Raw genomic sequence first — 20689 nt, 5'->3', positions numbered from 1 at the left:
GGAGACCAGTTACCATGGTATCTTACATGCACTAAGGAAAGCCCCAGAATCTGTGACTGTGCTGAGCCATGTAGCCTTACAACTCTAGGATCCCAAGCTATTCAACATCAACTTCTGTAAAATAAGCATCTAGTTTAGGCCACTAAGTTGAAATACTAACCCTATACACCTATAGTCACCACTTACAGTCCGAAAGGTAAACAACAAACAACTGAAATAGCAGGTACAAAAGTACACGCAGAGTCTTGAGCCACAGTATGCATAAAAGTCACCCAACCTCTTACATACAAGAGGGAGGCAATGAAGGTATCACTAAGAAATGGACTTTCATGATGCACATTTGTTCAGGATACAGCTAAGTAGTGCTGGAAAGCTGATGAATTTAGAAAGAAAAGCCTTCTCTTTTTTATTTGTATTATTATTTTGTCTAAAGCGTAAGTGCTGGTGGACTGCATGGTCCAACGATCACAATTCCACAGTTATGTAAGATTTTCAGTGTGGAATTGGTTATCCAAATGGGAATTAGAATGTTGCAGATGCCAAGTCTGAAATCACTGAGCCAAAAAAACACCCAAAAATGTGTTAGCACTTGTCTTTGAGACCAAGGCTAAAGAAAGAAGTTATGCTTCCTTCTGTTCTAAAGTATCAATCATTCCCTGCGCAACACACTATAATATAATAACCATAACAGTGCCTTCATTGTAAGACACCCAAAAGGAAGAAGTGAATTATGATGGGAGGAAGATCCAGAAATCCTAATACTAACAACCTTGTGAAAAGAAGGTAAATGCTCTTTTGTCAGCTTATTTACATTCTATGACTTGTTTAATCTTAAAATTAATGGCACCCTAAAATGTTATTTTGTTCCAGAAAATAAAATCCAGGTCTGGAATTAAAAAACCAGAATAGTTAGGTAAGGAGCAAAGCAGAAACTTTTACAACTCTAATGCTGGTACAAAATGTGAGATGTAAGCAGGAGACTCATTCAGGCCCGCAGCCAAACAGATTTTTTATGTTATCCTAACTTTCTGAAAGGACACTGTCACTCATGTATAAGTTAGATTTTAGTGTGTCTGTCTTTCACAAATCTGAAAATCAACAAAGATTTTCTGTCAAAATACGTACCCTCTTGCCCTGCCATTTGATACTGATAGCCACCAATATATCACACTAAGACCCAACAAGTGAAATGGACTTTTTTGTTAACCAGAGTAAAAGAAAGCTGGTAATGGTGAAAAAGTACACTTTTTGCAAATACATGCATTTAGGTAAAGCAGCACCACTGATCCCCAAATTATTTAAAGAACACATTGAAGAGCCAGCTCAGAAATTTCATGAGGTTCTTAGCGTTTCAACTGCAGGAAATACTATAAACATTTTCAGAGTTAAGCATTTAAAAAGAAATCCATGAAGCAAAATCTCCTAATACTTTTCTGAAGCAATCATTAGTTTTGCTCAAGGACACAAACCAAACATTTGTGTTTGCTTATCTTTTATACATCAATCATTATCAGTAGAGGCATTAGTGGCAAATAGCATCAGTGTCCCTAAAAGGTCATGCTGCAGGACGATCTATGTTCAAGACAAATGTTTCTCCCCCCCTGCACTCAGAGATAAGCTTCTAAAGATTCTGAAAAGATTACCTCATCTTGATAAGCTATGCTGAAAATTCACATCTCTAAAGCATTGAATTTAACTGCATTGCAAATAAAGACTTATTTTTGCAGGTATTTTTGAGACATTTAGATTTCAGAGAAATGAGTATGTCTGGGCAATAGGAGGAATAACGGGACCTCACAGATAGCGTTCAAAAGCAAAAGTAAGGTCAATGTATACAACTATATTTTGCAGTGTTGGGAATCTTACTGGAATATTTTAGAAAGTTATTTTTAAAAATCTGAACTTGAATTAAAAAAAAAAACACATTTCAATCTTCACAGAAAGTTGACTTTGTATCTTCAGTAACTGACAAGGCAGCAAGGCCATTAAACTGGAGCATGCAAACTTAACCACTTACCGTCTTCTTGACTATCATAACAGAGACAGAACTCTGCTTCTGATCACTGGTTTTTGTTTTTCACCTTTCCCTTTTCAATATTCTTCACTTTTCAGTTTTCATACCAGGTATTGGTAGTTCTGAGCACTCCACGTATTGGGAGACATCCTCCTTACTTTTCCTAAAACCCTTGCATAGGATCTAGGCTTTCCAAGAAGCAAGGAGTGTGGAAGAAAGAGCAACAGCAAGCACAAGCCACCTGGAGCACCTCACTGCCCTTAGCATTTCTAGAATCCTCATTTCTAACTATCACTAACTTTGAGTTGAATCAAGAAACTATTAAGGATCAGGAAACTGGGAGTTGCCAATTGCAGTGAGAGCATCAAATTCATTCCCAGAGGCAGAAATCTTCATTTGTTCCCACAGCTTCTTTAAGTTAATAAAGGTATCACTATTTAAGATGAGAGCCATTTAAGATTTTCCACGCACAGACACCAAAACTGAAGACACTAGTCTACTTCAGTGCAGTGAACAAGTAACATGCTCAGAATAAAGAATTGCCTGTGACTTGTTTTAAATAAGAAGAAAAATGTGCAAGCAACAAGCAGATCTGAAATCATAAAATGCATATTTGTACTTAAAACGGTTAAGAAATGCATGAGGTCAAGAAGTGCAAATTTGAACAATTCCTGGGAGCCCCCCATTAATTCTAAAGTTTCTGAAGCTGCAGAGCTTCCTGCTATATGATGGACACGTGCTGAAATACTATCAGGGTTGTAAATGAAAAGGCATGAGACACCCCACCAGGTCTAAACTCTCCTACAGAATGCTCTGCCATACTCAGGGCTTACCAGTAGCAGTTGTAGTAGTTGTAGTAGTTTCAGACTCCTCCACCCCTATAGTGAAATTCCTGACTACTGCTACCACTTGGTTTCCCTTCCTGGTGAGGCATGCGTACTGTGTCTGCGCGTAACACCTATTTACAGGCACTGATTTGCTGCAAGTAACGTGAACAGCCTCTTTCATCCCTAAGACTATTCACTAAAGAGCTACAGCACTGGAGTTCTATTCACATCCCCAAACGTTCCTGGCCCTACAGGAGAATAAGAGACCCCGCCACTCCGAGTGGGGCTTGGGATAGCACTTATCATTAACATATTGAAACAAACAGCATAAAAGCATCTAATATTCTACCACTTAAAGCAGATTTCTTTTTTTTTTTTTTTTTTTTTAATTCACTTGGTATTTTAATCTACCTGTTGCCTTTTGTGTGGGGACCACAAATTACTTTTGTGGTATGAAAATTGCCTTGACATCCATCATATGTGAATCAGTTCTGAATTGTTGACTCACTATGTAGCAACAAAGATGTTGAAGATTTTAAAGGCCAAGGTAAATCCATTGAGTATATGAATATGATCTAATTATAGGACTATTAGGATAGTTCCAGTCTTAGGCTTTATACATGTATAAAAAAATATATATGTCAATGTTTAGAGAAAATACTGAAAGACAATCTTTATTTCATCCCACTAGAACTATTAACATAATTGTATGAATATGCAACACACACCAAAACAAACCAGTTGGTGCTATACACAGTAAACTACCTGACCTACTGTAATGGCTGATTTAATAGCATGCTGTTGGTTGGTAGGTTACTGAGGAAGGTATCATATTATCTTCTCCAGGAGGAAGGAGAGAGATCAATTATCCTATTAGATGACATGTGGATTCATTATGTGGACTGTATATCATTAGTTCTTGCCTAGCTGGCTGCACATAAAGCTGTGCAAGGCTATCATCTAGATCTACTTTAGATGGTTTTATAGCTGCAATAATGAGGTATAATAGAAGCATGGAAAAAGACACATGGAGATTATATACTCATCCACGTGAACAGCATAACATCCAGAATGCTCACCTTGTTGAGGACGTCCCGTTGGCACCCGAGATAGAGATGAGGCAGAATCCTGGTTGGGCCAACATTGGAGACAGGTAGACAGGGCTGAGAAATGCACGTAGGGACAAGCGTGGATTTTCCTTCACAGAGACCAGGGAAAGAGCTGGAGAATTCAGCAAATCCACCTGTAAGAGGCACAGTGTGCATTACTCACAAGCATTGTGGGAGGCATCAGTGCCCATACCAATTCTCAAAAAGCAGCATTTGTTGCATGAGATGGAGAGGCATTAAGGGGCCAGCAGAGGAACTTGTACAGCTATAGGCACACCTCTCCCAGAGGTACCCCAAGTGTGCAGAACCATTTGTCAGAACACAAGGCCTGCTTTTGTCTTCCCACTCTGGTTGGAAAGTTTGTTTGTTTCTCTCTCTCCATTCCTCAGATTTTTATGCTTCTTCTGATTCAAAAGGACATGTGGAAATGAGAATTTTAAGACAAAACAAAAACCCGCAACACCCACCACATACCTTTGCCTTTCTGCTTCAGCAAATTGTTTTCTGAACAATTCCTTCTCCCATATTAGGTCTATAATTAGACTGCATTAAGGAGAAGTCATGTATTCTCAATTGGTAAGAGCATCAATATGTAGTTATTAATGTTTGCTTTTAGAATCCTGCATTATTATTTTCTATACTGCTCAGAAATAACATATTTCATCCAACACACTGCAAGAGGCTTCACGTTTCAAAACCACACCAAGCTAAGGCTTCTCCATTCCAAGAGTGGCAGGTGAGGCAGAGGGCGACTACAGGAGAAGGTGGGCACGGGAAGAGGGGAAGATTAGCCATGGATTCCCCTAGCAAACTAGCCCCTCTGTGCTCCCTTTGCTGCTAGGTGGTTCTTCATTTGCAGTAGTTAGGGCATTAGGCCCTATCCATACTGTGGTTCCACAACATTTTCATTATAATTTGCCACCCCTGCATTAGGTTGAGACTGCTGCAGACACAAATACGTAACACACACAGCTCAAGCTCCATTTCCTTTTCTTGCTTTGCCACATGCCTGTTTCCCTCCCACTGCAAGAGCTGTTATAAATCTCAGTTACTGACTGTGGTCCAACCAGCACTACCCACAGTTAAAGAACAAAACCAAACAGACCTCCAGCAACCGACTTACACCTCAGCTAAACATGTTCTCACACAAATTAGCTAGCTTTTGACAAACTAGCTGAACTCCAAGCTCAGTTCATTCACATACTTCATCTAGTCTGAAGAAGAACTGTAGGCAGCTGCTTAAATCAGTATCTTACAGGCTTTTTTGGACAGTTTTCACCATGTAATAGCCAATTAGTAAGGATGAGAGGCACAAAAGAAAGTCAAAGTCCCTAGCTATTTCCCTACATTAAAAGCACAGAGACAAGTGGAACTGTAAGTGGAAGAAGAGTAATTTTAACCTGTGCAGAACAAGACACCTTTTTATCATCAAGGAAGTGAAGTATTAATGTGCTAAATCTGCCAAATGCTACGTTCTGTATTATTACAGTTTGAAGACATGAATTAAAATTATTCAGCAATAAGATAATGTACTGTTCTGTCAAGGCTTGCATTACCATTGCCTGAATTATGTCTATTCTTTGGATTTTAAGCTCTGTATCTTTATTAAATGTAGAAAAAAAAAACACAACAAGGTAATAGCCATGTGTGTAACAACCCATTTTATCTGATAAACAAAGAAGCCAGCAGGCAGTTCTCAGAACAAAAGCTTTTTGAGCAGCAGTTTTTTTTCAGTTAGGAGACTGTAACAAGATCACTTGTCTTTAGTGTTAGAGAAGTGATTTTAGATAACTAGGACAATGCTTGTCTTTGGAAACATCATAAGACAAAATAGCTGTAATTTACTGTAGGAAGGTTTTTTATATTTTTTAAAATCAATCTTCATGTCATAATTATACAGATTCCTTTTTATTGTTCAATCTGTTAGAAGGAGAAAAGAGAAAACATTGTAAATTTGCAGTGTAATTGAAGAATCTCTGATCATTTCACGAATTCCAGTTAACTACTGCATGCCTTGAGTCATTTAAAACCTACTTGAGTCAACTACCACCACCACAAACAGCTTTTGTACAAGCAACAGGCCTGGAAGAGTAGAGCATGGCAGATCTACCTGGGTCACATGAAGAGAGATCGGGAAGCCTGCTAAAAACAGTAATACAAGAAATCCCTTGCTTTAAAAAGAAATGCAAAATCTCAGAGAACTGAAGAGACTTAGCAGAGAGAGGCATTTATAGCAGACACAGACACAGATTTCTAGGTTGGAAGAGACCTCAAGATCATCGAGTCCAACCTCCGACCTAACACTAAGCACTCCACTAAACCATATCGCTAAGCTCTACATCTAAACGTCTTTTAAAGACCTCCAGGGATGGTGACTCCACCACCTCCCTGGGCAGCCCGTTCCAATGCTTAATAACCCTTTCGGTAAAGAAGTACTTCCTAACATCCAACCTAAAACTCCCCTGTCGCAACTTTCGCCCATTCCCCCTCGTCCTGTCACCAGGCACGTGGGAGAACAGACCAATCCCCACCTCACTACAGCCTCCTTTAAGGTAACTGTAGAGAGCGATAAGGTCGCCCCTGAGCCTCCTCTTCTCCAGGCTGAACAAGCCCAGCTCCCTCAGCCGCTCCTCGTAAGACTTGTTCTCCAGACCCCTCACCAGCTTGGTCGCCCTTCTCTGGACTCGCTCGAGCACGTCCATGTCCTTCCTGTAGCGAGGGGCCCAAAACTGAACACAGTACTCGAGATGCGGCCTCACCAGAGCCGAGTACAGGGGCACAATCACTTCCCTAGACCTGCTGGCCACGCTGCTTCTTATACAGGCCAGGATGCTGTTGGCCTTCTTGGCCACCTGAGCACACTGCTGGCTCATATTCAGCCGACTATCAACCAATACTCCCAGGTCCTTCTCGGCCAGACAGCTTTCCAACCACTCATCTCCCAGCCTGTAACTCTGCTTGGGGTTGTTGCGCCCCAGGTGCAGGACCCGGCACTTGGCCTTGTTGAACTTCATACAGTTCATCTCAGCCCATCGCTCCAGCCTATCCAGATCCTCCTGCAGAGCCTTTCTGCCCTCGAGCAGATCGACACACGCACTTAGCTTGGTGTCATCTGCAAACTTACTGAGGGTGCACTGGACGCCCTCATCCAGATCATCGATAAAGATATTAAAGAGGACCGGCCCCAGTACCGAGCCCTGGGGGACACCACTTGTGACCAGCCTCCAACCAGATTTGACTCCATTCACCACAACTCTCTGGGCCCGGCTATCCAGCCAGTTTCTAACCCAGCGAAGCGTACGCCAGTCCAAGCCCCGCGCAGCCAGTTTCTTGAGGAGAATGTTGTGGGGAACGGTGTCAAAAGCCTTACTGAGGTCAAGGTAAACCACATCCACAGCCCTTCCCTCATCCACCAAGCGCGTCACTTTGTCATAGAAGGAGATCAGGTTCGTCAAGCAGGACCTGCCTTTCGTAAACCCATGCTGACTGGGCCTGATCGCCTGGTTGCCCTGCAAGTGCCACGTGATGACCCTCAAGATAATCTGCTCCATGAGCTTTCCTGGCACTGAGGTCAAACTGACAGGCCTATAGTTCCCCAGGTCTGCCCTCCGGCCCTTCTTATAGATGGGCATCACATTGGCTAGCCGCCAGTCAACTGGGACCTCCCCCGATAGCCAGGACTGCCGATAAATGATGGAAAGCGGCTCGGCCAGCTCCTCTGCCAGTTCTTTCAGTACCCTCGGGTGCATCCCATCGGGCCCCATCGACTTGCGCACATCCAAGCTCCTTAGCAGGTCGCCAACCATTTCCTCATGAATAGCGAAGGCCACATCCTGCTCCCCATCCCCTTCCACCAGCTCAGGGCACTGGGTGTCCAGAGAACAACCGGTATTGCCGCTAAAGACTGAGGCAAAGGCGGCATTAAGCACCTCAGCCTTTTCCTCATCCTTAGTAACCAGGTTTCCCCTCGCATCCAGTAAAGGATGGAGATTCTCCTTAGTCCTCCGTTTCGCATTGATATATTTGTAAAAGGATTTTTTGTTGTCTTTAATGGCAGTAGCCAGGTTGAGCTCCAGATGAGCTTTGGCCTTTCTAATTTTCTCCCTGCACAGCCTCACTACATCCTTGTAGTCCTCCTCAGTGGCCTGCCCTTTTTTCCAAAGATTATAAACCCTCTTTTTCCTGCTAAGCACAAGCCGCAACTCTCTGTTGAGCCAGGCCGGTCTTCTTCCACGCCGGTCTTCTTCCACGCCGGCTCGTCTTTGGGCACGTGGGGACGGACCGCTCCTGTGCCGTTAAGATTTCCTTCTTGAGGAGCGCCCAGCCTTCCTGGACTCCTCTGCCCTTCAGAACCGCCTCCCAAGGGACTCGGCCAACCAGCGTCCTGAGCAGCTCAAAGTCAGCCCTCCAGAAGTCCAATACAGCAGTTTTACTGGTCCCCTTCCTGGCCTCGCCAACAATAGAGAACTCTACCATTTCGTGGTCACTCTGTCCAAGATGGTTTCCGACCACCACATCTCCCACCAGTCCTTCTCTGTTTGTGAAGAGAAGGTCTAGCGGGGCACCACCCCTGGTAGGTTCACTGACCAGCTGCATCAGGAAGCTATCTCCCACGCTCTCCAGAAACCTCCTAGACTGCTTTCTCTGTGCCGTGTTGTGTTTCCAGGATATATCCGGGAAGTTGAAGTCCCCCACGAGGACAAGCGCCGACGATTTTGCAACTTCTGTCAGTTGCCTATAAAACTCCTCATCCGTCTCCTCATCCTGGTTCGGCGGTCTATAACAGACCCCGACCAGGACGCTAGCCTTGCCGGCCTTCCAGCGGATCCTAACCCACAGGGATTCAACCTTATCATTCCCAGCCTGGAGTTCCACAACATCAAAAGATTCTCTAATGTAGAGAGCCACGCCACCACCCCTTCTGTGCTGCCTGTCCCTCCTGAAGAGCCGATAGCCAGGCATTGCAGCACTCCAGTCGTGGGAGCGGTCCCACCACGTCTCCGTGATGGCAACCAAGTCATAGCCCTCCTGCTGCACGATGGCTTCCAGCTCCTCCTGTTTGTTACCCATGCTGCGTGCATTAGTGTAGATGCACTTCAGCTGGGCCATCGCCTTCTTCCCCAGCCTAGCCATTGTTTCCCCCGGCACGGCTCCAACAAGCCTTCTTTGAGCCCCGTCCCCCTTCTTGCCTAGTTTAAAGCTCTCTCTATGAGCCCCGCCAGCTCCTGGCCTAGGATCCGTTTTCCCCTTGGAGATAGGGACCCGTCTGGGGCCATCAGGCCGGGTGTCGAGTAAAGCTCCCCATGGTGAAAAAAACCAAAATTTCTGTGCTGGCACCAGCCTCTGAGCCACCTATTAACCACATGAGCTTTCCATGTCCTCTCCGTGCCTCTCCCTTCCCCCGTAGGGATAGACGAAAACACCACCTGCACTCCCGCTCCCTCCACCAATCGTCCCAGCCCCCTATAGTCCTGTTTGATAGCCTTCAGGCTTCTCTTTTCAAGATCATCACTGCCAGCCTGGACTATCAAAAGCGGGTAATAGTCAGAGGGGCGAACCAGGTTTGGAAGCTTCCTGGTAACGTCTCTGACCCTGGCCCCAGGGAGGCAGCAGACTTCCCTATGCATGGGGTCAGGCCGACAAATAGGGCCCTCCGTTCCCCTGAGGAGGGAGTCGCCCACAACAATCACCCTTCTCTCTTTCTTGGTGGAGGCAGTCCTGAGGCGTGGAGCCAACTTCCTCACCTCAGGCATCCTCCTGGGTAGGCTTCCTACCTCATCCTCACCCACCGGTCTCTCAAGCTCCAGGGCCTCAAACCTATTGTTCAAGGGCACCTGGGAAGGCAGCGCCGGAAGGGGAGGGCATCTCCTGCTAGGTCGAGAAGGGACCTGTCTCCATTCCTCCTCAACTCGCAGGTCCCCTCCCTCTGCCCGATGGCAACAGGGCAGGGGGTCCACCCCCCTTTGGGGCATCTCACCCTGGTCCCTCTCCCTCCGGTCCTGCAGGGAGTCACTCCACCAGTCTATCTCCCGCTCGCACTCCCTGATATCCCTCAACCTCTGCACCTCCTCCTTGAGTTCCGCCACCATGCGGACCAGGTCGTCCACCTGCTCGCACCTCACGCAAGCAGTCCCCCTGCCTCCCGCCGATGGCAGCAAGAGGCTCAGACACTCCCCGCATCCGGAGACCTGAACTGCCGCATGTTTGGACGGGCAGTCGGTCTGGGTGTGTACTGACTTCCTAGAGAAAGCACCGTGCCTGGTGGAGACCATTGTAGCCCAGCTGACGGGAGAGCGCCCTTAGAGGAGGTGTCCCTATGGGCGGGTGTGAGCGCTCCGCCCTTCCTGCCCACCCTGCCTGCGCTAACTGCCTCGCTAACTGCCGCGTCACTCCCTGTTAGCCGCGCTCCTGGTCGCTCGCGCTCCCTAAGGGCTGCCTTTGAACGGCCGGGGGGAGGAGCTGTCGCTGACGCTGCTGGCTCCGCCTACGCCTCGTCAGCCTCCCTCACGAGGGCTGCCGGTGCCTGGCGGCTCCCTCACGTAGGCTCGATGCCCGAAAAATAGCCCTGCCTGTCCCGATCCCGCGCTCCGCTGCAGCACGCGTCTGCCCCGGAGCCGGTCGCCTCGGCAAGTGGAGCGGAGGGAGCTTTTTCATGAGGGGGACCAACTACTGCCAAGGCAATAATACAAGAGTCTTAAGAAGGAGAAGGTGCAAAATAAGTGCAGAAATTCTTTTTGTCTTGCCCAGTATGCTCCTCAGCTGCATAAATTAAGGGTGCAGCCTGGTTTCAGAGCTTCAGCAAGGTGTACCCACCACCTGAAGCGTGGAGCAATGCTTCTGCACAAGCTGGCACCAGAAACTCACCACACTGCGTCTCAGGGGCAGTACTCTCCAAAGTCCCAAAGATGGCCAGTAGTGCTTTTCAGGAGATGAACTGTAAGATGTTTTTCCATGTCAGAGAGCAGACAGCCCACACCCATCAGAAGAGCAAAGCAAAGGGGCAGGTCTGGGACCCAGTTAGATACAAGAAAGTTGAAGAGCACGGGCCCAAACACAGAAATCTGAGGCTGGTTTCAAAGGCAATCAAGTGAATGCAAGAATTCTGCTCATACCATCCTGCTTTACACCTCCACCACCTGTTCCTGTCTGTATAAGCCATGAGCATGGACACTGCTTGTTTAATATATCAATCAAAAGACAAAAAGTTTTCAAAATAATTCTCTCACACTGTTGCTGAATTCTCTTAGATATGGCATAAGAATTTCCCTGTTCTTCAGGAAGCAAGCTTAGAATTTTTAGTCACTACATGCCTTAGATAAATTTTATGGAAGATGTGGTAACAGAGCCCAGCAGTTCCTTGAGGGACTGGTGGAAGAAAGGAAAGAGTAAGATCAATCTTTGGTTTCATTTGTTCACTCTTTATCTCTTGGGAAGGTTGTTCGCTGCTATCTGGAGCCTTTCTCACACAAAGTGTCTCTTGTTCCTCACAAAGAAGCAGCACAAGCAAAGAAGAGATTTTATATTTGTAATTTCTAATGTCTTTGTAAAGAAGACTACATGGGCATGTTTTTGTTTTGTATTTTAATTAGGAATTTTCCCATATAGCTACAGATTTAAAAAGTTAAGAAAGTTGCTAATATGCTTAAAAACTGAGGTTTGGGGAGATGGAACCCATGCTTTGTCATTATAAGCGTAAGGAACACTTTTTTGTTGTTTTTTAGGAATTTGGTAATGCAAGCTTGAAGTGATTCAAGATTAGATGCTTCAACACTTCCTCTGGGACATTCATCCCTACAAAGTCATCCTTCTTCTTTCTACACACACTTTCCTAATAAAATGTTACTTTACTGTCCTTACAACATCAACTATAACCACAAAATTCTCACATCAAGTACTTCTGACATTGTGTTGTTACCTGACTGTCTTTCCTCATGCTCCCAAGTAAGCCCTTATTGCCTTTGCACATATTTTAACCTGGTATTACAGATTAGCCCCCAATCCTCTAAGCAGGATCAATGACTTCAGGATCATTGACGTCAGAAAGGATGCAATCAGTATCTTGTTTCAAATATTAATCCATCTTCCCTGCCATCTTCTGTATTTATTTCAAAAAAGTTAGTAGCTTTTCAACAACTCTGCCTTTGATTTATGGCACTCACAGTAGAAAAAACATATTCTAGATAGATGTGTGTTGAAAAATGGCTTAAAAAAAAAAACAACACACACACACACACACACACACACAAACAAAACCCACCTCAACAAAACACTCATGTATGCATCCTGCTAAACTACTGATTACCTCCAGTGTAACATAGTATATCAGGGATCTGGAATAACAGCATCCACTGAGCTGTCATTTCATTATGAGACTAACTTCCATTTTAAAGAGCTGCTGTCATCTCCATTTGCTTGCACTGACTTACAAAATATGCATATAGCGTGTCTACGTGCATATATGCATATATACACACACAATACAATTCTATATAGTTATACTAAAAAAATAATGGCACCTGAAAACATGTAGAAAAAAAAAGATTATTTCATCTTTCTGTTTTCTAACACAGATCGTAACCCACATTAATCTCCAAAGGAAAAATCAATGTACAGCCTATATGAAGAACCTTTTATGAGAAAAGTACTTCAACCATGCAGACTACCTGTCCACTTCTGCTGTAAATGAAGCAGACAGTCCTCAAAAAACAAACTTTAAGCATTTGGAGAATGAACTTAGTGTACAGATTGGAACACAGAATAGCAATCTGAGTCTTAAAAGAAAGATGAGGCTGGTTTAGCTTCAAATTTCACTGTTTGAGGATGCTTTGCATCAAGGCAAATTTTATATTTATCTCCCTAACTACCTCAGTTGGAATAAGGCTACTGGCAGCACTGTGGTGTTTGTTCAGTAAGAGAAAATGCACTTTTCTTCTGGAGCTAGCTTCTGAACAACACCCTTTCTCCACCATGACTCCAGCCCCTGCAAATGGTAAATCAATCACAAGGGCATGTTGAAACCATGGGGAAAAAATCCCCAGGTCACTAGCAGAGCTACTGTTTTAATAAAGTTCCACTGAAGTCTTTGATAAATGTAACTGGGCCCTGATCCTAATCTCCTGGGCGAGATCTAAGAAATCTCACTCACTCTGCAGTGCCTTAGTCAGAAGGGTATCCCCTCCCAGCTTACAGTATCTGGCAGGCTGTTCTTTCTAGTCTTACCAACCAGCCCAATTGCCAAATATGCAAAGGACTGGAAATAGATAATTGACAAATAACTCAGAAATATTCTCTCTTAAATAGCTTCTGAAATCATAAGGGTTGTGTGCCTTCTTGATGGTAAAGCTGGACTGAAAGAGCTCTGCACTCTCTTATTCAACCACTTATCTGTTTTGAAGGTTGTGGGCAGAGGATAGAGGAAATGAGACAACTTTTACATATTATACATATATCTTAAAAATTTTGCTTATTTAAAACAAACAAACAAAAAAACTCTCCTCTCAACAAAGCTTTTGAAGTTTCTCACTCTACTTCAGCAAACCAATCTGATATCGATGAGTTAAATGGAAGACTCTTCCATCACCATTAATGCAATAGTTTCACTATATCCAAAAAAAACTTGCTGACCAAGCAGGATTAGCAGCACAATGCATCTCCTTCTTCACTTTTAAATAGGCAGTTGTTTCTGGTCATGACTGCACATACGTAAGTCACCATATCCTTTGGTTGGCAGCAAGTAGCTAGCACAACTCTAAGTCTGTCTTACTTGTACAATAGGCCCTGCCCAAGTCTGAGGAAAAAATCTGTGGGGATGATGACATTATGGGAGCAAATTAAAGCAATATGAGACAGAAGTGATTTCAGACTATATCATCTAATGTATTTTCCAACATGAAAGTAAGAGATACCAAAGTAGCAGTGATAAATTGACTGTGATGTTCAGCTGCTTGTCCTTTATGTTTCTGAGACAAAAGTCAATTAATTTGGTTCTGCTCTATTTTTAGATGATCCATCATTACTATATTGCAAAGTTGTGTATCTGCCCAAAGTTGACTCAGCTCTTGCTTGGGTAGCTTGTTAAAAATGACCAGACTAGTGAAATGATTTCAGTTTTAACCGAGTGACGGGCATCCCCTGGTTGCAGCATGTTGAACAGACTGTTGTACCCTATGTGTTCTAGTGCCGACTTGTTCTGTTCACCACTTGTGGCTGCACAAGAAGAGTTTCTATGAAACCACGTTAAGGTGCCAAAAGCTGTCGGTGGTTTTGCAGCATAAACCCGTGTGTGTGGCAGACAACCCAACACCTCCTGCATCTTTACAGTAAAGCCTACGTTTCTTGCTTACAAGCTTTCACATCCATTACCAGAAATTTGGCAAGATCAGGTATCCTACTCAATTACGCTGTTGCTACGGTTCTGCAAAGTGGTGACTACAGACTTCCCCTGAATTATGACACTGCAGTTTCCTAACTGTGTACCGTGTCATGATTACACTCATCAAGGTAGGATGGTTACAGGAATCTTGACATCAGAAGTTTCAGCTCCCTTCTCAGCCAACTCAGGAAACCAAATAGGGCCAAACCCAGGAGAAAAAATGGATGAAAAAGGGATGAAAAAGTTTCAGCAGACTTCCACAATATAAGTTAGTCTTAGATTCATTGCATAAATCCTTATATAAATAAATCTCCTAGCTAATGTTGCCAACAGCAGGAAGAAGAGAGGAAAAGAAGATGGGATCAGGTGGCAACAAATGGTAGCCAGAGAAGTTTTGTTGATTTGGGAACAGCTACCTTCCATTAAGGGAATGGCACCCATCCAGATCCTTATGACTATTTAGTTAAACTACCATCAGAGACAAATCCTAAATTAATAAAGAGAAATAACTATTGAGAACCACAAGCATTTACATTAGCTCATCTGTTTTATTTTACATGGAAACAGACAAGGAGCATTCCACAACGCTGCCAATAGCTGTACTGCAGTTGCAGGGACAGTAGTTCTGTAAACCACTAGAGATGGTTTGCAAGTGAAAGGGTAGTTATAACAAACAACCACCACCAACAACAACAAAATTAAAAAAAAAAGGAGGGGACCCACTTAATAAAGGGTTGTGAAGTGCAGATAATATTTAATGCTTTCACCCAATACTCAATAAAACCATTCAAGATAAATGACAACATAATGGAACATAAAACATGGAGAAAAAAGGTGGCTCTTTTCTAGGCTTATTCCATGTTATACTGTTCTTTTTTCCCCTCTCATTTTTATGCTTCCTTCAAATAGATGAAGCCACACTAAGAGATGTAACCACCAATCAAAATTTAACTATTACAGGAAACATTCAAGAAGAGATTCTGAATTTAAAAACTGAAAGCTTTTTTTTTTTTTCTTTTTTTAGAGAAGTCCAAGTACCTGGGAAATAGATTTAGCATGGGGAAGGAGGCAGAAGGGAGCAAAAACTCCATCTACTAAAAGTCAGTTTTCAAAATTCAAGCATTTTTCTTCATTCCCATCAACAAACATCCTTTCCTCACACTGACCAAGTTAGTCATCTTTGGCTTTATGGTACTATGGCTGGTCCAGTGAAACATCATCTGTTATTGTGCAGATCAACATCTGCATCTACCCTGCACACTTCCCCCATCCTCTAGCCCAGTACTCCCTTCACTTTCTTGCTCTCCACCTCCCCTAAATACCTTTCTTTTCTACAGGGTTCTTGAAAGAGAGGAGAATGCCATTTTGTCCTCCTACCAGCTTTCAAAGATCACCTTGAGCAGCTCACCAGTGTTTACACAGCGTACTACAGTAAGTGGGCTGTTGGGTGGTTCTAATTACCAGCTGTTAATTTAGCCAAACATTCCTGTTACTGTTACAGTAACATCCATCTCCCCCATCCACACATATTTATTATCTTTCCTTTGCATGCATGTTGAATGTAACACAGATGTTCCCTCATACTCACATTCATCCTATATCTCAACCTACACATTATTTCTAAGATACAGACAAATCAGTCATGAAGCAATCCTAAAATCTCTTGGAAGTTGCTTTTAAAAGTACTGTTTCAACCACCAATCATGTAATTCCTTACTATTCTCAAAATGCTTTCAGAGATCTGCCCCAAAAGTTTTACCCTTAATCACCTAAAAATAGGTTCTCTTACTAATCAGGTAAGTGCACACTGACAAAGCACAGAACAGAGACTTGACAACACCTCAGAGATAAGACAGATTAAGGCTGGGTGTTAAAGTAAAGCACAACAGCTGATGTGCCTGCAGCTCTGCAGCGAAAGGGACACATGAAAATAGGGGATGTTCCCGTTAGGTGTAACTGGGTTTTTCTAATGTAACTATCTGATATGGACACAACTCCTATAAAAAGGAGAGCTCCACAGGTACACAAATCCTAGCAGTAACCGACAAGTTCACACTGCACTTGTTCTAGCAGGATTCATTACTTTACAGTCTTTATAAAGGGGGCCACGAAACAGAAATTGGAATGAAAGAAAGATGAGGAAATGGACAGTTCTTCCTTGGACACATGGACAATGGACACATGACGTTGTGTGCTTTCTATGAACTTGTCAGCTAAAGCTTGAAAGAGAACCCCATGCAGCTGCCTTTTGTGCCCAGAGCCTGGTATCAAAGCTGAGGACAAGGTGGGGGTAACGGTTCAGCTAGAGAAGCATTTGATAACTGAGACAAGGCTCCTGGCCACCTACTCAAACTTTAGAGGCCGACTCTAAAGATGAACAGATTTCCACTTTCAAACTAACCAAATGTGTTTCTTCATCAAGTAATTGGAGCAGCTGCAGAACTAAAGGAGCCCATCTGCCTCTGATGCCAGTCCTGTGGTGGATCCATGGGTGGCCAGCGCAGCCTGAGCTCCAAAGGACTCTTCTTGCACTGCTGGGACCTGCCCAGCACTGCTGCTTCATCACACCAGCAAATCCAGCTCAGCTTGACCCAAAGCTACTTTTCAGGGGGAGACACTAATGTGAGGCTCTCCACTGTGGCAGTGCTCATTTCCATAGGACTTACAAGAACTGCCATTATTTTTCTCATTTAATTACTCCTTTTGTCAAGACTTACTGAAGCTGACCAACAAGCTTAAATATCTTTTGTGGGTAATAGCAGAGAGACAGACAACATGGTAACTTCTATGAGCTTGGCCTGTGTAAAACTTCAGATTATGCCTATGAAGTGTTTTATATAACATCCCAGTAGGTCCGGCTGGCCCTGCAGCACTGCATGTCTCACTCAGGATGCGCAGGAAGATCCCTTCTCTTGCTCCTGATGTAGAGAGAAGAGGCAGCACGTGTCTGTTTTTCACAGGCCACAGAGTCTGCTGGAAAAGCCCAAGGAAAATGCACACTGGTAACAGAGCAAATGGTGGCATTACTCTTGAAGTGCCATTCAAATCAGACACTGCTCCTTTTTCTTCCCCCTTTGGGTTCTGACAGTTCAGAAAACATCAAAGAGAGATATTGGATTTCTTCAATGAATTCATCTTGAAAACAGACCAGAAGCCACTTCCCTCCTCTTCCCACAAGATCTAATTGTCTGCCAGTTAATCAGTATTACCTCAGTGTCAAACACAACTATTTTAATGCAGTTAGCAGGGAGTGGAAAAGGTCTAAAACCCAAGTGATGAGTCAAAAACCAGAGATGACGTGTGCACCAGAAAAGCATCACAAGGAGACTTCGAAGTGTGCACCAGAAAAGCATTGCAAGGAGACTTCGAAGCTTGTTTATTTGACAGAAGTTTCCAACGCCTTCTTTTAGTCCAGAATTTGCTTCTTCATTAAGGGCAGTGATTACTCAAATTTTATATGGACATATGGTAATAAATGTTATATTAGTATCCCATTTTAAAGGAAAAGGAACAGAAAAGCAACAAAATTTGTAGCTACCTCTGCAAAATAATACTTGGACTCTAAGTAAGCCCTACCAAACTTCTGTACCCAACAAAGATACATAGCGGAGTATATTCATGTTTAACTGCCTTCTTCCCCTGACCCCTCCTCCCCCAGCAATTTGGAAGTTGTTTCCATTAATAATGATCAGCACTAGGTATATAACGTTTCTAGCATTACTGAAAACTATGCAGAAATCAAATTTAAACACACAAACAACCAAACAAACAAAAAACCAGAAAAAGTACAAAACATTAACTAACATTCGGCTCGCCTCAGATAAGAGGCTCTTAATGCTGTGACTTATCAGCACTTCCACAGTCACGCTCCCACCAAACGCTAAAATGTTTATCTAAAAGACGCCATATGGATTTTTCCCCTGCCATAACGAGGAAAAGTTGTAAACTTTCTGACTCAGAGTTTTATGAATCTACAGTGTTTCCACTTTGTTTAAACGAGCTGCAGACCTACACAGCCCACTGCAACTCATGCATTCCAGCCCAGCTAAGCAGGGACGCTTGCCATTTTCCATTACATAAGCTCAGCCCCGCCAGGAGCGCTGCCATCCCGGCGGACAGCCCTCCTCCCCCCTTCCCATCCCATCCGCCACTTCATTTACCAGATTGAAGTCTCTGCTTCAGAAAGCTTTTTTCTTTTCTTTTTTTTTTAAATTTTATTATTACAGAAGCGTACAGACAGTGGCCCTGTTACACTAGGTGTTTTACAAGCACAGTAGTGAAGGAAGTTATTTGCCCTGGAGGGTTTCTGCCTTTGGTAAGACAAGGTTAATAGGCAGGTTAAGCAAACAAGGCTGAGGGGGCAGGCAGGAGGAGAAAGGGGTCAACTCCATCCACCCACCCACCCAGGTGGCATGCACCAGTAGAAGAGTCAGATGAAACTCAAGCATAGAGAGCATACTGGACGTTCACGCTTGCCCCTTCTGCCTTTAAAGAAAAAAAAGACCCCAGTTGTGATTTCAGTCAACTAAGTTTCACAAGTATCTAGAGGTATCCCAAACAAAAGTCAAGTTAACAAGTTATTCTTGGGTTTGAGAAATGTTATGAGAGTTTCACGCTAGTCAAACTTTGCTCTCGCTCAAAAGACAGTAAGTGAATACACATATGAAAGTAATAAAACCTACTCCCATTTTTCAAGTGCTTAAAACAATCATGGCACTACGCGAACACTCAAAACTTCATTTTAAGTACAAAGGGTGGGAGGATATTCACAGAGGACCAGCTGTAGCCAAGGGTACTAGTTTTTCTACGCTCTCGCTAAAATTGAAAGAGGAGTCTTTTGTAGAGGGTGACTCAGAGCCAAGCTCCTTCCCCGCTTCCTTCTCCTTCCCGCTAACACTGACCATGCGACACGGGACCAATTCAGGAATACCACACTCATGCTGCAAGACTTCTACCTTTTTCATTAGAAACTGGCTTGTAATGGCATCAGTCAGTGTGAGGTAGCCTGCCATCATCTTGTGACTACCCTTCTTCCTCTAAATGCCAGCAGGATATTTGACAGCTCATTCTGCCTGCAGTTTTTTCAACTTGCAGAACACTTGATTACATTAATTAACAGCCACCATTTGGAGTTGTGCTCTTCTCCTTGAGGCACCCTCCAAAGACTTGCTTACAGGGAATGCTCACAACTTCAGTCAGCCACAACCAAAGGTTATTAAGCTCCAAACTGAAACGTTGAAAGGCTTTCGTGTGTTAGATGGAAATTTATCAGACAGCACAAACTACAACTAACTTTTGCCATCTTTCAGCACACACTGGGAACCCTGCTACTGGTCACGTGGGATTGCTGAAGCAGGTTGGAAAGCTCAGTCTTTCAACCCTGTTTGCTTCATGAGATGGAAATGACCAGCTGTACCTATAAAAGAATATTCTTAAGATGTCCTGCTCCTCTGCCACAAGGCATGGCTTTTTCAGTGACAAAGCAGGGAGAGAGCACTGCACTTTCTTTTCCGTCCAGCTTTGCTTTAGCCAGGTAGAGACAACACAATGGTAAACACTCTGGAGATACTGACATTCTTGTAGTGGGACTCCTTTACATCGACTTATGATTTCAAGTATTTTTAAGAAAAACACCAGCATAAACAAGACCTTGGAAGAAGTCTTTGTCTTGCTTCCTTCTTTGTGTCCTCCATGCAAGACTTCCACTTCATGCACACACTGTGTCAGTGACGGACAGGTCACAGGGAAACAATGATTTGGAAAGTTTCAGCAAAAACCCACCTTTTGCAACAGTCCCTAGCTAATCTCTCACTATTTTGTTTCCGGGACCTTTGCACAGTCTCAGTGAACTCATTCTGTTTGCTCTTTCTTTTCATACTCACTCAGTTTATGACTTCATTTGTTGACCACTGTATGTAACCTGCATTCATCACTGAATATGAAATTAATTATTAATAATGTCTTTCTGCTTATCACAACAGCTTTGTGCTCTGTAAAAGCTTATCAGAGAGGTCTTATGAAAGCAACATCCATTAAATCATGTTATTGCTCACATTTTTCAAAGGCAGAACTGCATGTAGCAGAGATTAGCAGGCAATTCACCGCTTGGGCTTCAGTTGCTGGTCAACATGACTCTTTTATGGGGTGACAGCACCTACGTCCAACCGAGGTTTTGGAATGGTGGCGTACAGCTCCCTGACTCCATGTTTCTGTGAGCCACATGGGGGCTGCACACTGGGCGCCTAGAAAATCTGTAATTCTCTGCTAGCGATTCTCTGAATGACAAAGATAACTTGGGATAAAGCTGAAAGATAAGTAGCACAAAGAAATTCATGGGCTACTTTCTAAGACAGTTCTCATCTGACTT

The 20689-nt window shown here is 43.7% G+C and overlaps 1 protein-coding gene across 6 annotated transcripts in view; it reads right to left on the bottom strand.

Moving 5' to 3' along the window:
* The window catches only part of DUSP16 (dual specificity phosphatase 16), a 76318-nt gene that overhangs the window by 13732 nt on the left and 41897 nt on the right, over nt 1–20689 (bottom strand). For all 6 annotated transcript variants that reach the window (XM_040545028.1, XM_040545024.1, XM_040545026.1 and 3 more), the window contains one exon: nt 3921–4084. In XM_040545028.1, the coding sequence (XP_040400962.1) occupies nt 3921–4084 (164 nt within the window). The remainder of the gene's footprint in view (nt 1–3920; nt 4085–20689) is intronic.

The sequence above is a fragment of the Cygnus olor genome, chromosome 1 (assembly GCF_009769625.2).
Source record: "Cygnus olor isolate bCygOlo1 chromosome 1, bCygOlo1.pri.v2, whole genome shotgun sequence".
In the NCBI taxonomy this organism is placed as follows: domain Eukaryota; kingdom Metazoa; phylum Chordata; class Aves; order Anseriformes; family Anatidae; genus Cygnus; species Cygnus olor.
This window is presented reverse-complemented; position numbering and strand designations above follow the sequence as displayed.